At 27.1% G+C, this 14,730-nt stretch overlaps 1 protein-coding gene across 1 annotated transcript in view; it reads left to right on the top strand.

Annotated features, from left to right (window-relative positions):
- Positions 1–226: 226 nt before the first annotated feature.
- LOC111037516 overlaps positions 227–14,730 on the top strand; it is a 79,297-nt gene continuing 64,793 nt past the window's right edge. The window contains exon 1 of the mRNA XM_022320139.1: positions 227–824. Coding sequence (XP_022175831.1) covers positions 731–824 — 94 coding nt within the window. The 5' untranslated portion in view covers positions 227–730. The remainder of the gene's footprint in view (positions 825–14,730) is intronic.

Genomic DNA, 14,730 nt, shown 5'->3' with positions numbered 1-14,730 from the left:
CGAGAAAAAAATCGAATTCTATAATAATATATACCTATACAATTTTATAATAATAATAATAATAATAATAATAATAATAATAATAATAAAATGATGTCACATGATTGTTAGGTATGAAAAAGTTTCCCGAAAAACACATCGCGATGTGACGCGAACACGTGTGCTCACCAGGCGTCGTTGCGGGCGTCCGGCGACGTACCCTCGACGGCGGTGCCAATTAGCGGCCGCCCAGAGCGCAGTCTTCTCGCGCGCGTTTTGGTCCACTCGGAAAGAATTTACAAAAAAAAAAATAATAATAATAAATAAATTTAAAAAAAAAAGTCACCATTAAAAACGCATCGACAAAGACTATTTATTTCGTTAAGTTTTTTTTCCCAGTTATTATTCAAACGGTACGATTATTTCGACGGTGTGCGTATTATTATTATTATTATTCGACATACCCGCTGGTGCGACTCCGGCTCGGTCAGGAATGGTCTTAACAGTTCGACTTCTACTACAACTGCCGCTGTCTACCCAGTGAACAGACGGTGATTTCAACAGCAGAAGACACTGATATATCGATATACGCGTTATTACATAAAATTATATTATTATTATACACGTAAAGCGCGACGACATGTTTCCCGGCGAATCCGCGTCGACCTACCCATTCCGACGTCGACATCGGTTACCTTACCGCGGTAACCCGTGATGGAGGATTCGTGTACCGTACTGCGACGTCAGAACCATGTTACCGAGTCGTCGTCTGAACAAAACCGCTCGTACGTACTTTGCAATCGTTGCCGCCGCTGCTGCCGTCGTCGTCGTTTTTCGAATTCCGAGTAAGTCCTTCACTACATAATATCATACATTTATACAAATTAATCATTAGGAATTACCTTAATATCTTCTCGTAATCGTTTTCGTCATCGTTATTTTTATAATATACATTATACCAACTTAACGTGAAGAATCGTTTGAGTAAATTTGTTCAACTTGGCCGTCGTCTAAGTGCGTCGAGGACTCCGTTATCATGTTGTATTCCCTCGAGTCTTACCTGCACTTTGAATGCGAACTATGTCGTGTTTGAAATTGTATTGTGTGATAATATTATATATTCCAAGTTTTAAATAGCAATCACACTAACCGATACGATTATTATTAATCTCACGATGCAGGACTCTGACTTACGCCTCTCGTCAATACTGGGTGGTTTACCAATCCGAATTGTAATAAGGATATCGAGAGCCCGAATCCGATCGTTCAAAAATCGTGCACATTTCCAACCGATATTTAATTGGAATGAAGGAATGCGTAATAATATTACGTGTTGTTTAATAATTATTATGTTAAAATCTGAATTACTAGTAGGAAAAATACCACGATTTTACAATCATCTATATTTGTAAATTCAATACGATCCATGATAATACTACCCAAAATTTTATTAAATCTTAACCTAACTACAAGATGATTTTGCAAAGTATATACATCATACATGTATTAAATTAATACTCGAGCCATCGTTTTAAGAACTCCGTCAATAGTTTTGTTCAACATTTTTTTTAAATATTACAATTAAAAATTAAATGATATAATATTGTTTAATATAAGCAAACACCATCTATAAATCGGGACTGTACACCTAGTGGACAATCCCAATCAATTGAAGCATACTTGAATTTGTCACGCAATTAATTTACTGTTTGACCGTATGTAAATATGAGGTATTGTTGAATGTAGCTAAACTAATACCATTATAATACAATCTTATTTCGTATATTTACATATATATTTTAAGCTGTTTTATATGGAATATGAAATGAATACAATAATAATCTAATATACCTACATTATTCGATCATGGACTACAATGATGTGAAAAATAAGATAGGCATCTATACATAAAATACAACATTGAAAAGGTCAAAACCCAGAGAAACCTCAGAACCAGCTTTATAAATACTTACATAGGTAATATAATGCAAATTAAATTAAATTAAAGTACCTGGGTTTTTTCCAATATTGGTTGTACAATATTTTATTTATAGTTTTATATAACTTTTAACTTTGTAGGTAAGTATACTGGCAGTACTGCAATTAAAACTTAATGGTTTATTAGCATAAAGCATTGGAATAATTAAGTATTGGTTTTAAAGATTTTGCTTTTTATTTGTATATAACAAAGTAAAATTGAAACACAGAATACATTTTAAATATTTAGTTTTATTTTAAGCACAATTTAAAATATATATCCAATGGTATTATTTTTTTATTTAAAAATAAATAATATGCTAAATAAACAAAATACAATATAGAAAATTGTACTTTTATGTTCAATTTATTTGTGTATTTAATATTAATAAGCATTTTGGAATTAAACTTTGACAATATATATGTATTATATTTATTATATTAGTACTTTTCTAAAATAAATAATATCATGTAGCTATTCTAAAACGATATGAATAATTCAAAATATTGGTTCGTTTTTAGCATAAGTTTTCTGCCAGTTAAAATAGACATTATATTGGATTTTTATTTTAGAATTTAGCAAAATATAGGTTAAAAATAGAACGAATTAAATTTCAAAAAAGTATTTACTTCTACACGTTAAACGTTATATACAATGTAAGTTGTAGTTGTTTACATAATATCACGTAATCATGAATTATAAAAAGAAAATATGTCACTGAACAGAGGCAAACCATAATGATGGACATCTAAAATATATCGTAATAAACGCATACCAGAAGGGAGAAAATATTCGCTGTATCCTTTCATGAGACTTCATTAATTTTCTTTTTGAATTTAATTTAAACTCATTAATAAAGTACGATTTTAATTTAATAATATTAGAAGAGTTTTTATATCGAATAACTTTGTGCTCGGTTAGATAATTTAAGTGCATGTAAGAATGCTTATACAAAAGACGTGATATTATGATAAGAGAGTTTAATAACACTTTAATAAACTTTAACACTAAAATATTGCTATAAATTTAAAATAAACTAGTGAGATTATTATACATTTAATTGAAACATTAACATTTTTCTAAATCATGAAGCATACAAAGGAATAATGGAAAATATACACATCAAATAACATTCTCGTATGAAAATTGTGTTAAACACCTATGTAAATATAACATTTTTTCGGGTAATTACTCATTATTTACTACTAATTGTTTATTAAATAAAATATGTTTCATTTTAATTAATTAAATTGAACCGAATATTCTTTGTCAAAGACGTATAATATATAATTATATAAGTGTTTCAATACTTAGTGTACAAGTATTGCAAGTTCCTAAGTATATCAATTTTTGTAATGCCTACTCTCTGTGTATCCTAGGCAAAATATGTATATTTTACATAGTGTGGTATATTTAGTTGATTCTAAAAAATGTTTTATGATTTTTCGTAATACAATTTACTTTGTGATAATTAAAAAATACGATTTCTTATGGTTTAAAATACTATTAACTATTTAATCGTTTTATTTTAATTTCAATTTATTCATAGATCGTAGACAGATATAGGACACTTGATCGTAGATTTGTATTTTATACAGATCACCTATATATATTACAAAAATTATGCATACACATTACACAATATTGTAATCGAAAATATAAATACAATTCATTTTTTTTTTTTTTAAGTATGAGTCAATTAATTAATATAATGAAAAAAGCTCACTACCTAAACTAACATGCATCCAATGTGAAAAATATAAAAAAAATTTTAAATATCATAATATATAGAAAAACATAATATGTATAATACTCAATGCTAATAACAGTATATTAAATATTTTATGTATAGAATAATATAACTAGGCTAAAAACCTTTGTAAACTTAATAAACAATTTTAAAAAAAACAAAAAAAACAATATAACTAAGAATATAGGAACTTGTGTACCAATCACCCTGTAAAATTAGGGTGTACATTAATAATAATGTAATATTTAGTTAGCATATATATTTATTTATATTAAAATATACCAATTGTATATCATTGTGAACCTACAGTTAAGAATTGAAATGTTCATAAAATGACATTTTTGTGGAACAGACCATATGTCTGAAATAATAAACATTTTTTTCGGAGATTTGTTATTTTTGTTGACCACTAAAGTGTCGTTTACACAACAAATATATATCTATTTCTATATCTGTAAATATATTTCATCATGAGTGGCCGTCCAAGTGCTTGTCATTAAAACTTGAGTCTGCTGGCCGTATTTGATGGGCTTTAGGACACTCAGATACAATGCAAGCATTGTGTGTCTAAGTAACTTTATATTGCATGGACTATCTGAAAAAAAAAATACGAATTTCTACGATGAATTGACAAATGTGCAAAAGGTCGATATATCCTCTTAACCTAATCTTTTTTTTCAGACCTTCAAAGATAAGCGTTCAAAAAAGACTTTTATAAAGGTTATCCTTTGTCGTAAAGCTATGCTATTTTTTTCGACTACAACGGTTCAATTTCTCATTTTTATTCATTAAATATTTTTTTAGAAATTTAACGTTACATTAAAAAAAAAAAAAAACAAAAATCAACAGTTTAGGGTCTTATCTTAAAATAATACATTCTCTTTTTTATAATCATAACAATATACACACCATATAAGTGATATTATTTACTACATCATATAGGAAGATTAAAACTAATACTTGGAAACTGAATTAATTCACTAAGTTTTTTAAAAAAAGAAAAGTTTAATTACATATATAGAGTTTTTTTTTGCTATAGTTTAGCATAACAATAATAATGTTAAACGAACTGAAACACATTAGTTGCTATTAAATTATAATTTTCAAAATATAGTGTTAAAAACCATTCAGGTAATATTTAAACATTTACATTAGCTATACCCCGTAAAGATAAAAAAATTACATGATATCCATGCAGATACATGGTATTATAATGTTGCAATAGCGGTTTAGTTTCATATTAGAGATTACGCACACAACAGTATGGTAAAAACTTAAAACATTTAAGACACATACCAATCTGTTTTTTTCTTTTTTTGTAAACAAAAAACATTTTTTGAGACTATTTAATTTGATTTAATTGAATTTTGTTTTGTTCATTATTCTTTTATTAAATATTAATCATTTTTAGTTATAACCGCATTATAGTTAATTTATTACAAATTTAAAAAAAAACAAATGCAATTTAATCATACTTATGACATTTTTTGATTTTTCTCTTATAAAAAATACAATATTATGTACATTTTGTGAGTTACTAAAAAATATGACTTTCCATATTTTGCTTTCATGTGGAGCATTCCACTTAAAATTACTTACAATTTCATAACTTTCATAGAGATGAATATCAGTTATAACTTATAACCTATGTCTTTTTTTCATATGCATTATACAAATATAAATATGTTATAATCGACGTTTACCTGTTCAAACTATTTTTTTGTTACAATGAAAAAGTTAGACATTTTCATTAAAAAGTTGTATTTATCTTATTAAGTATTTCCTCTTAATAATCAACCACTTTTTAACCATTAATTTATTGAATTAAAATAGTTAAGTTTCTAATTTAAAAGTTCGGAAAACTTTAATTTCTTTGTACATCGTCTTTTAATTTAATATTTAATTTCTTGTATGCATATTGATTTTATAAACTACATTTTTTATAGACGATTTTAATTAGCAACCAAATGATGACATGCATTTTTTTTTAGTAACATCAAACCACTATTATAGTTAAATTATTTTGGATTCTGATATTTTTCTTAGTGATAAAATAATTTTAAAAAATATTTATTTTCTTTTAAAATTACTAAATTAGTACTCATTATTATTATGATAGCAGATTAAAATATTAATTTGGTATGATTGGAGAATGTATTAACTTGAAATGTATACAATTTGTGGTAAAATGTGTTATTTTTAAATAAAAACAAATACGTAATTATTATAAAGGTAATTTGTGGTTGTAAGGTTTTTCATTAATTTGAAAAACAATGATTAAATAATTTATTCAACAACTTTTATAGTTCAAATGAGGAATAAGAAGTACTAACGAAATAAAGTCAAAAACGCTGTCTAGCTATGTAGCCATCATTTGTATTTTCAAATCCCGTCTTTATTTGTCAACGAGACATAATCCTATTTTTCCTTGAAATTGTTTTTACATCTTGATTTAAGCTGAAGTAGGAGTTTTCAACGCACAAACATGCAATTTTTATATTATAAAATGTTAATATTCTATAATATTCTGTAAAAAAAAAAACAAAACAATGTAAATTTAAATGCAAATTGTTAATAACTATAATTAACAATACATGTAACTAATATCTCTTATTTTATGTATTATAAGACGAGTTACAGTTATGTTAACAGTAGAACAACAAAATTATTACCGTGATTGAAAATTACACCTTGGTCACGTGGACTTGTGGACACAAACATATTATTATTAAGTACACATATAAATTTATAATTGAGTAAAATAATGTTTGGGTATGTGGGTTATTTTTATATTATTAATTGCATAACATTTAAAGTCTTGTAGATTTGGTTAGTTAGTTATTTTTGTGAAGATAATAAATGTATTAATCTTATTACAAATCCCGTTGCTTATTATTTTTTATATTAAATGGAATTATGCCAAATAATCTTATTTAGGTTCTTTATCAGTAGCTGTTCAAATAAATATAAAATGAGACAAATTCTCTATGTAAACTATTTGTTATGTGATTTTGTTAGCGTTTGATTTGATTGTTACTTTATAATTTAAACTTAAAATAAATATTTTTGCAAGGTAAGTTCCACGAGAAACTTTGGATCTTCAGGTTTTTAATTATATTACCGTAATGTATTTAATATTTTTTATTTTTTAATGGGTTCATTAAAAATCTTAAACAATTTCACTATGAAAAATGTTTTCTTTTCATAAACGCGTTTATAAAAACTGATTGACTGCTTCGTATGTATTACAATAATTTCTCATTCAATGGAATATTGTAACATACACAAATCACCATTGAGTATAATAAATTACTATAAAATAGGCTTTATATTCGACTTAAGGACATATAAATATTATGCTTAAAAACATAAAAATAAACGAAATTATGTGTTATTACTGTATTATTACTTTAATCCTAAAATATGAATATAACAAAGATAATATAAATAGTCAAAAGTGTGTATATTTCTAACCTCATGTTTCATTGTAATTTCAGGAAATAATATTGATTTAGTATCAGATCTTTTTGTTTTTTATCCAAATAGTTTCATCTGTTAATTCGATGATAATCATACATTTGTGCGTGATAACAACTTATGACTGCTTAAGAACTACAACATTTACCTAAATAAAATTAATATAATATATGTTAATAGTTGACCATTTAAATTTAGACCGTTGTTATCTAAATCACTTTCAGTGATCTATTTTCCAGTTAAATCTTTGTGCACAGACTGCGTATAATTTGTCTAATACGCACCATTCAATATTTAGTTTTAAACTTATTTAATGTTAGAGTATATTATCAATTGTATCAATATAACCTTTAAAGTGTACGTTTAAAAGCTTAAGATGCATTCAATACGACTCATCGGTTTCTCTCCAACCTTTTTAGTCAGCAGACCTTTTATAATAATTATTGTAGAGTACAACAGATAATAATCTTTTCAACTGTGTTGAAACATTTTAAATCCATAACAGTGGCATTTATTTTAAGGAACTGGGTGAAAATAAGTATTCACATTAATGGAACTACGCACTTTCACAATACAAAGTTTTTATTTGAAAGTATTATACATATTATATAGACATATAGTACCTACTTTTTAAAATTAAAATGTCGTGGACAAAATCATAGAATCGAGTCGACTTCTAGGCGTTAAGATTAATTGATTTCTCAATTAAAAATATTAGTATTATAAATTCAAATCTATTTATATTGTTATATTATACTCTTGTGTATGAATATTACATATAGTAATTAAATATGTTTTTTATAATGATTCACTCTTACAACATGCTGTACCTAGGTACTACTTGTCTTACAATTGATCTCATTTTTATTAGTTTTTTTAATTTCAACCCTTTTCTTTTGACAATGTTGACTGTTGAGAGTGTTGAGACCTTAAATCGCTACATGATTCTACACAAGTTTTTTACCCATAAAGCGTATGTATAGTATAATTTGCATGAATATTATTATTAGTACATGTCGGGACCTCTGTTAGCTGGTTTTTTATGCCTATAAATAAATACATAATACATTATTATATAATAATTTATATGTAAATCAACCCCTCATATTTAATGAAAATAAGTAAATAGGTTAATAGAATATTTTCAAACACGATAACATACGGCTAATGTGAATTTAAAAATATGTATATTTGACTGGATTTATCAATTCAATTATAAATACATACCTAGTATACATTTTTTTTTTAGACAACTTGCTATGAATTATTCTGTAACTATTTATAACTTAATTAATCCAGAATACAACTTTATGTACTTCATGAAATTTAATATATAAATCAATATCGATGCACAGTACACATTACACTGACAGGACCATACACGAAGATTCATATTCAAATTAAATTAAATTATTTAACCATTTATTATTTAATTTTATTCATATATATTACACATTTATATGTTCTTATAAGAATACAAGACCATCACTTTTTTAGAAATCTATAAAAAAAGGTTTTGATTTACAATAGGGTTTTGTACGTATACAATATACATATTATAAATCTGTTTTTATTGTTTTATTATTTAATGTAGCTACTTACATGTTTATATATAATGAATACATTTTATGTTTATTTATATATTTTGACATTTAAGTTATATTATTTCAGAAATGCCGTTAAAAATGATCTTTTTTTTCAAATCGACTTTAATGTTTACTTTTGTCTGATGAATTGCAATGCTTCTTATTGCAATTTTAAATCAATAATCATCTCATTAGCCAGTAGTTATACAATCTTTGAATACCTTTAATCCATACGTATATATTTTATACTAAAATAATGCGTAGAAAGTTCTATATACTTAGAGTGTTAAAAAAAAATAAATTACGAATGATTTTTGCAACACTTTTTTTGATGTGTTTATAGTAATTTTGTATTTACATAGTATTATGTAAATAATATGTATAAACTAAATATGCATATTTATATATTATTATTATTAGTATTTACATTTATATCCAATGCTAAAAGTATTATTTAAATAAATCGTTGTTAAAAAACACTCTAATCAAATTATATTCGTTTATAAAAATACATTGCATAACTATTCATTATTATAATTTAGGATATTCCATCATATTATCGTAGTATATTTCTTAACCTTGTGGATGGTAATTATGAACATTTAAATTTCATTTTGAGTTAAATTAAAACATAATATTTTAAAATTGTCGTGTAAATTTATTACAATTAACACCTGATGCCCCATACATTTTGACTTTTTTTGGTTAGTTTTGCTTGAAATTGTATGGAAAAATCTAAAAATTACCACTCTATAAGGTCATCTGTAGGTTCAATCATTAACCGATTGAGAGGACTTATATAAAACTTTAAAAAATGTTCTTCCATAAATTTAATATAACACAAGCAATAAAAAACAGTCCAATATTCCATGTTCACTTGGAAACTAAATTTTTACATACTTAATATGCATCAACATAAGAATAACAATTTAAATTACTTATCAGTTATCATATTAATATATTATATGTTTTATTTACACAATATAGTTATATAAGCGTTGTGTATAAAATATTTTTTTTAGTATTATTTATTTTAGTTTTATTCAATTTAGTCCTAAATAATATTAAAAACAGCTAATAAGTAAATAAAAATTAATGTACGTAAAATATTCCTATAATCTAGAACAAATACTGTGCATAATATGTTGAACTGTGATAAAAATGTGATTCTTACATTAAGTAAAAGTTGAATAATCAATGAAAATATAAATCGTATCTGCATTGAAAAATATTTTTATAAATGTATAATATGACATTTTTATAATGGCGCCAGATTTAAAGAGTTTATTGGGAAAATAGATTATTATAGTAATATTATAGGTAGGTACCTATTAGTTGGCAAGTAGTCATGTATAATTTGCTTGATATATGCAGGAAAAGAATATTTTTGTTTTTTATTTATTTTAATATATTTTTCTATAGGTCTTGTACTGACGATTAAAAAAAAAAAATAATAATTAAGAATTGGGTGTATAAAATGTTTTATATTGATTATTATTTTACAAGCATTCGATGATACAAATTTTAAATAATATACACAAATATTCGGCAGAATAAACATAACAAACAATTAATATCAACTGAGATCAATATAACCCAGATGATTTAAATGTTTTAGTATGACAAAATACGATTTAACTTAACAATTAATTGTAGTATTAACCTTTAGTGACTGCCGCAGTATATTAGTTTAATCATGTTATTATGTGGTTTTGAAACTAATAACTGGGATGAAAACAGAAAAAATGTTTCTCAAAATATTATCGGTTCTCACTTTCATTATTACTTATTAATAATAAAACCATTGGTTTTAAAATATAAAATGCATAATACTAAGGGTTTCGATTTGGTTTCAGTCGCTGAGCAGGGTGAGACGTGGTGGAGTATAATATATTCGTTATTCAATAAATTAGGGTAGGTTACTGCTATTATTGTAATGATCCGCAATATATATATTAGAATATTATATTAAGATTATACAGCGAATCTTATTTTCGGTCATTCGAGCAATTATTGGTATAATTTTTAAAGCAACCTACTGCGGGTTGTTGTAGTATAGCGGCAGTGATTGATTTATGACAATTATTATTATATTTGACGATATAATATATTTTATATTGTACTCGAGGTGGCTTGTGGGTTTTTAATGAAGTAGTGCACATCCAAAAAAAAAAATTAACCAATATTACACATGCATAATATACATAATAAACTGTATTAAACATTACGAACATTATCAGCGGATAATCTGAATAATATAAGAAACGAGTGAGAGTAAAAATAAATTATAATGCCTACGCGCAACGGCGACGTCGGAATAATTCGCTGAAAACAATTTAATTGATTATTATGTGCACAGGAACGAATGTGGACATAAATTATTCCATTATAACACAGGTTAGTTGCGAGTTATGACTTGTTTTAATTTTTACACTGTACAAAATAAATGTGCACAATGATTGTGTGCACTACTGCACTACTACACACATAACGATACCGTTCCGACGTGGATAACCACCCGGCCATTTATTTTATTCTGAATTTCTATATTTCTATTTTTCAATTTTGAAGTATACGAGTAATCTTAAGAACAAGTACTCTGTCATTTTATTTTATTATAATTTATGTTTTAAATTTTTAAATTTTTCTTGAGTTTGGGTAGGCAGCGCACGTGCTCTTCTGCACATATAGGTACACGAGCCGACGAGCCACCACTGACTCGAGGATATATAATATATATATGTGCATATTGTGTATCTAATATAAACATACAACCACCTACGCAAAAGACGCGTGTCTTCGTGTTTCTCGTTTGTAGGTGTGCACACACACATAGGTACGGGAAGTCGATGGCTGTTCAATTTTTAGACATTTTGAAAACACTACAGACAATGTTGCAGCAATATAACAGGTATCTACACTATATTACTTTTATATAATATTGTATTTATATTTTATATTATCTCCTCATCTCGCGATTTCCGAATTATATTATTATTTGATCCGGTCGGGATGAACAAATTTCTTCTCTTACATACCATTATATGTTATAACATGTAGGTATATAGTGATGTATGAGTGGGGGTGAACGGTGGGAAGATGATCCCACAAATTTCACTGATACGTCATAATATTACACACAAGTGTACCAAAATATTATACTACAATATGATTCACTGCCGATGGCCGATGACGCTGTCCATAATATTATATAATAATATTATGTTTTGCTGGGACTTTAAGTGTATAGGTGCACGTATAGGTCACGTTTATAGACAACTATATAAACACTGCAGAAAGAAGAAGGGAAGGGAAGAGGAGATTTAAATTAAAAAATGATGAAATAATAAAATACCACATTTTTGTCGAGTTTATTGCGGTATCCAAGCATGCGTTTATACCTTAATACTATAATACGTCATATTTCGGTTTAACACTATATGGCTATGAATACCGGTGTTTCGAAATTAGTATTAACTTATTACTAATAACATTCTTTCTTTCAAAAAATAATTTTTTTTTAAATCATGTAAACTGCAGTACAATTTTGACATTATTATTTGTTCATTTTTATAAATATTTGCCAGAAATAACTGCTGGTACATTTCGATTACTGACGTTATTTTCTAGCACTTGTAAGTGTCTAACGTCTATCGAACTGTATAAATCACATAATTCAATAATTGTTTTGAAAAAACTTTGCTGTAATTATATTTACATATACAGAGAATAGACTATAGACTGTGGTGATACACGAGTTAAAAGAACATATTGTATAATATACAATATTTCAATGTTATAATATACAACGTGTATGCACAATTGCAACATTGTGTCTGTATAAATTCGATTAAAAACCTGGGACTATATGTTAAACCTATAGGTACCACATGGTAATATATAATTTAAACGAAAAAATAAATATGCATATTATTGTAATTCAGTATAATATTATGAGAATGTGTGTGCAACAGTCATACGAATATACTATTATGTTAATATCTTTATATACTGGAATGATATTTCTAGTCGAAATTTTCGACAGCGATGACTGCACGCGAACCTGCACCCGCCGATAGCATTAGAGTCGCCACCTTGGCACCGTCTGATTACTGACACGCGAGTAGGTACCTCCCCTAACATTTGGCGTCGATCTAGCAAATTTCACACCACGTAAGTCAGCTGGGGGGGTGGGGAGGATCAGGGACTGCTGTAAAACACCCCAGAGACGTTTACAATATTATTATGACGTGTTATACGATTATATTGTTATTATTATTATTATTATTATTATTATTATTACGACTTATGATTATTATTATGGTCCTGCGTGCTTATTACAACAGCAGGAGAACTGCGTACAATTATTATATTTATTAGTTGTTATGATAATAATAGTATACTATTCAATATAATCGGGGTAGAACGCTATACGTATGAGTATGGGTCTCAGTGAAAAAAAAAATAAGAACCGTCGTCTGATTATCATATTTTCACTGACGACGTGTCGTGTGACATGACAGCTATTCCGTATAAATATGTACGTCATAAATTATAATATTTATGCTCGTGCGCGTGCTCGTGTGTTTTGTATGCGGCCGTCGAGATTTGTCGGTACAAACAACAGATGTGTGAAATTCACATCGGCGCAGTAGCAATATACAACAAGCCGTAAGTAAAACCTGTGTACTGCGTCTATGTATGTATGTACATATGTATGTATGTAAGTGTATATTAGGTACATATATTGTGTCGTGTGACGTTGTGCGTGTGCCGAAATCAAATTCAGAGGCAGATTGATGAAACACACGGCGTCGCTTTCAGTTCAGCAACATTGGTGTGACTATTTCTACTATTACAATAATTACTATACTGTTACTACTGCTATACTACTCACTGTAGTAGAATCTATAGCGTAGACGAAACGGAAGAAGCCCTAAGACAGTGTTAATAATGGAGCTAGCCGTTTTTTATGCAATACATACTAACACGATGTAAGCCGGGCAACAATTTTTAAAATACTCATAGCACTCCAACCGAGTAAGAGAAATGACTATCCAAATATACATTATTATTGTGTATGTTTTTAATAATCGATCGCTTATAAGAGTGGTGATGGACAGAGCCATTTTTCCGTACCTACTACTCACTGATGTGTGTGTGTGAATTTATAAATGTATTATCAAGGTGGATATATAGTAGTGTAAACCATAGAGACAACTAGTTAATAGCCCCGAAAAAATACACCGGGAACACTGATTATCCGATGTACTAAAAATGCATATATTTTAATACCTTGTTTGGATAACATTTACCAGTAAGTAGGTAGTAGTTTTTATTTATTTTTTTATTAATTTCAATTTTGTTATTTTTTAAAATCTTTTTATATTATCTTTCTTGTATGATATTTGATCATTATGCCTTTTGCATGCAACTATCATTCTGGTGTTTAAATAAAAATTAATAATATATATTGAAGGATGAAATACCAACAGTTTTATTCCCTGTTTATATGTTTTATTTTTGTTTGGGTAACTCAGAGCTACACCCAGGCACAAAACACTTAAGAGGTAAACTTCTATACTAGATAAGTGAAAAAAATAAATTTCAAACCACGTTTGTACAAAAAGAGTAGGTTGTGTGGGTACTTAAGATGATGCCACACACGCATGTGTTGTCTCCGTCTTACCAACTTACGACATAGCAAATTTTCGTTCACTAGTTTGAATAGTGTGTCGTTAGTTTTGATATTATAGTGAATTTAAATATTATCAAATTTTTAGGTAAGAACATTATCTATGCTCAAGCGTTGGTGGATTTTTGATAATTTAATTTTCAAGCAATATACGAGTATGTGAAATAACACAAATCAAAAACGTTCATATCTCGCTTGAAAATTAAAATATCCAAAAATCCTTAAGCATAGATTATGTTCTTACCTTAAACTTTGATATTAAAAC

The sequence above is a fragment of the Myzus persicae genome, unplaced genomic scaffold, assembly GCF_001856785.1.
Source record: "Myzus persicae strain clone G006 unplaced genomic scaffold, MPER_G0061.0, whole genome shotgun sequence".
Taxonomy (NCBI): domain Eukaryota; kingdom Metazoa; phylum Arthropoda; class Insecta; order Hemiptera; family Aphididae; genus Myzus; species Myzus persicae.
This window is presented reverse-complemented; position numbering and strand designations above follow the sequence as displayed.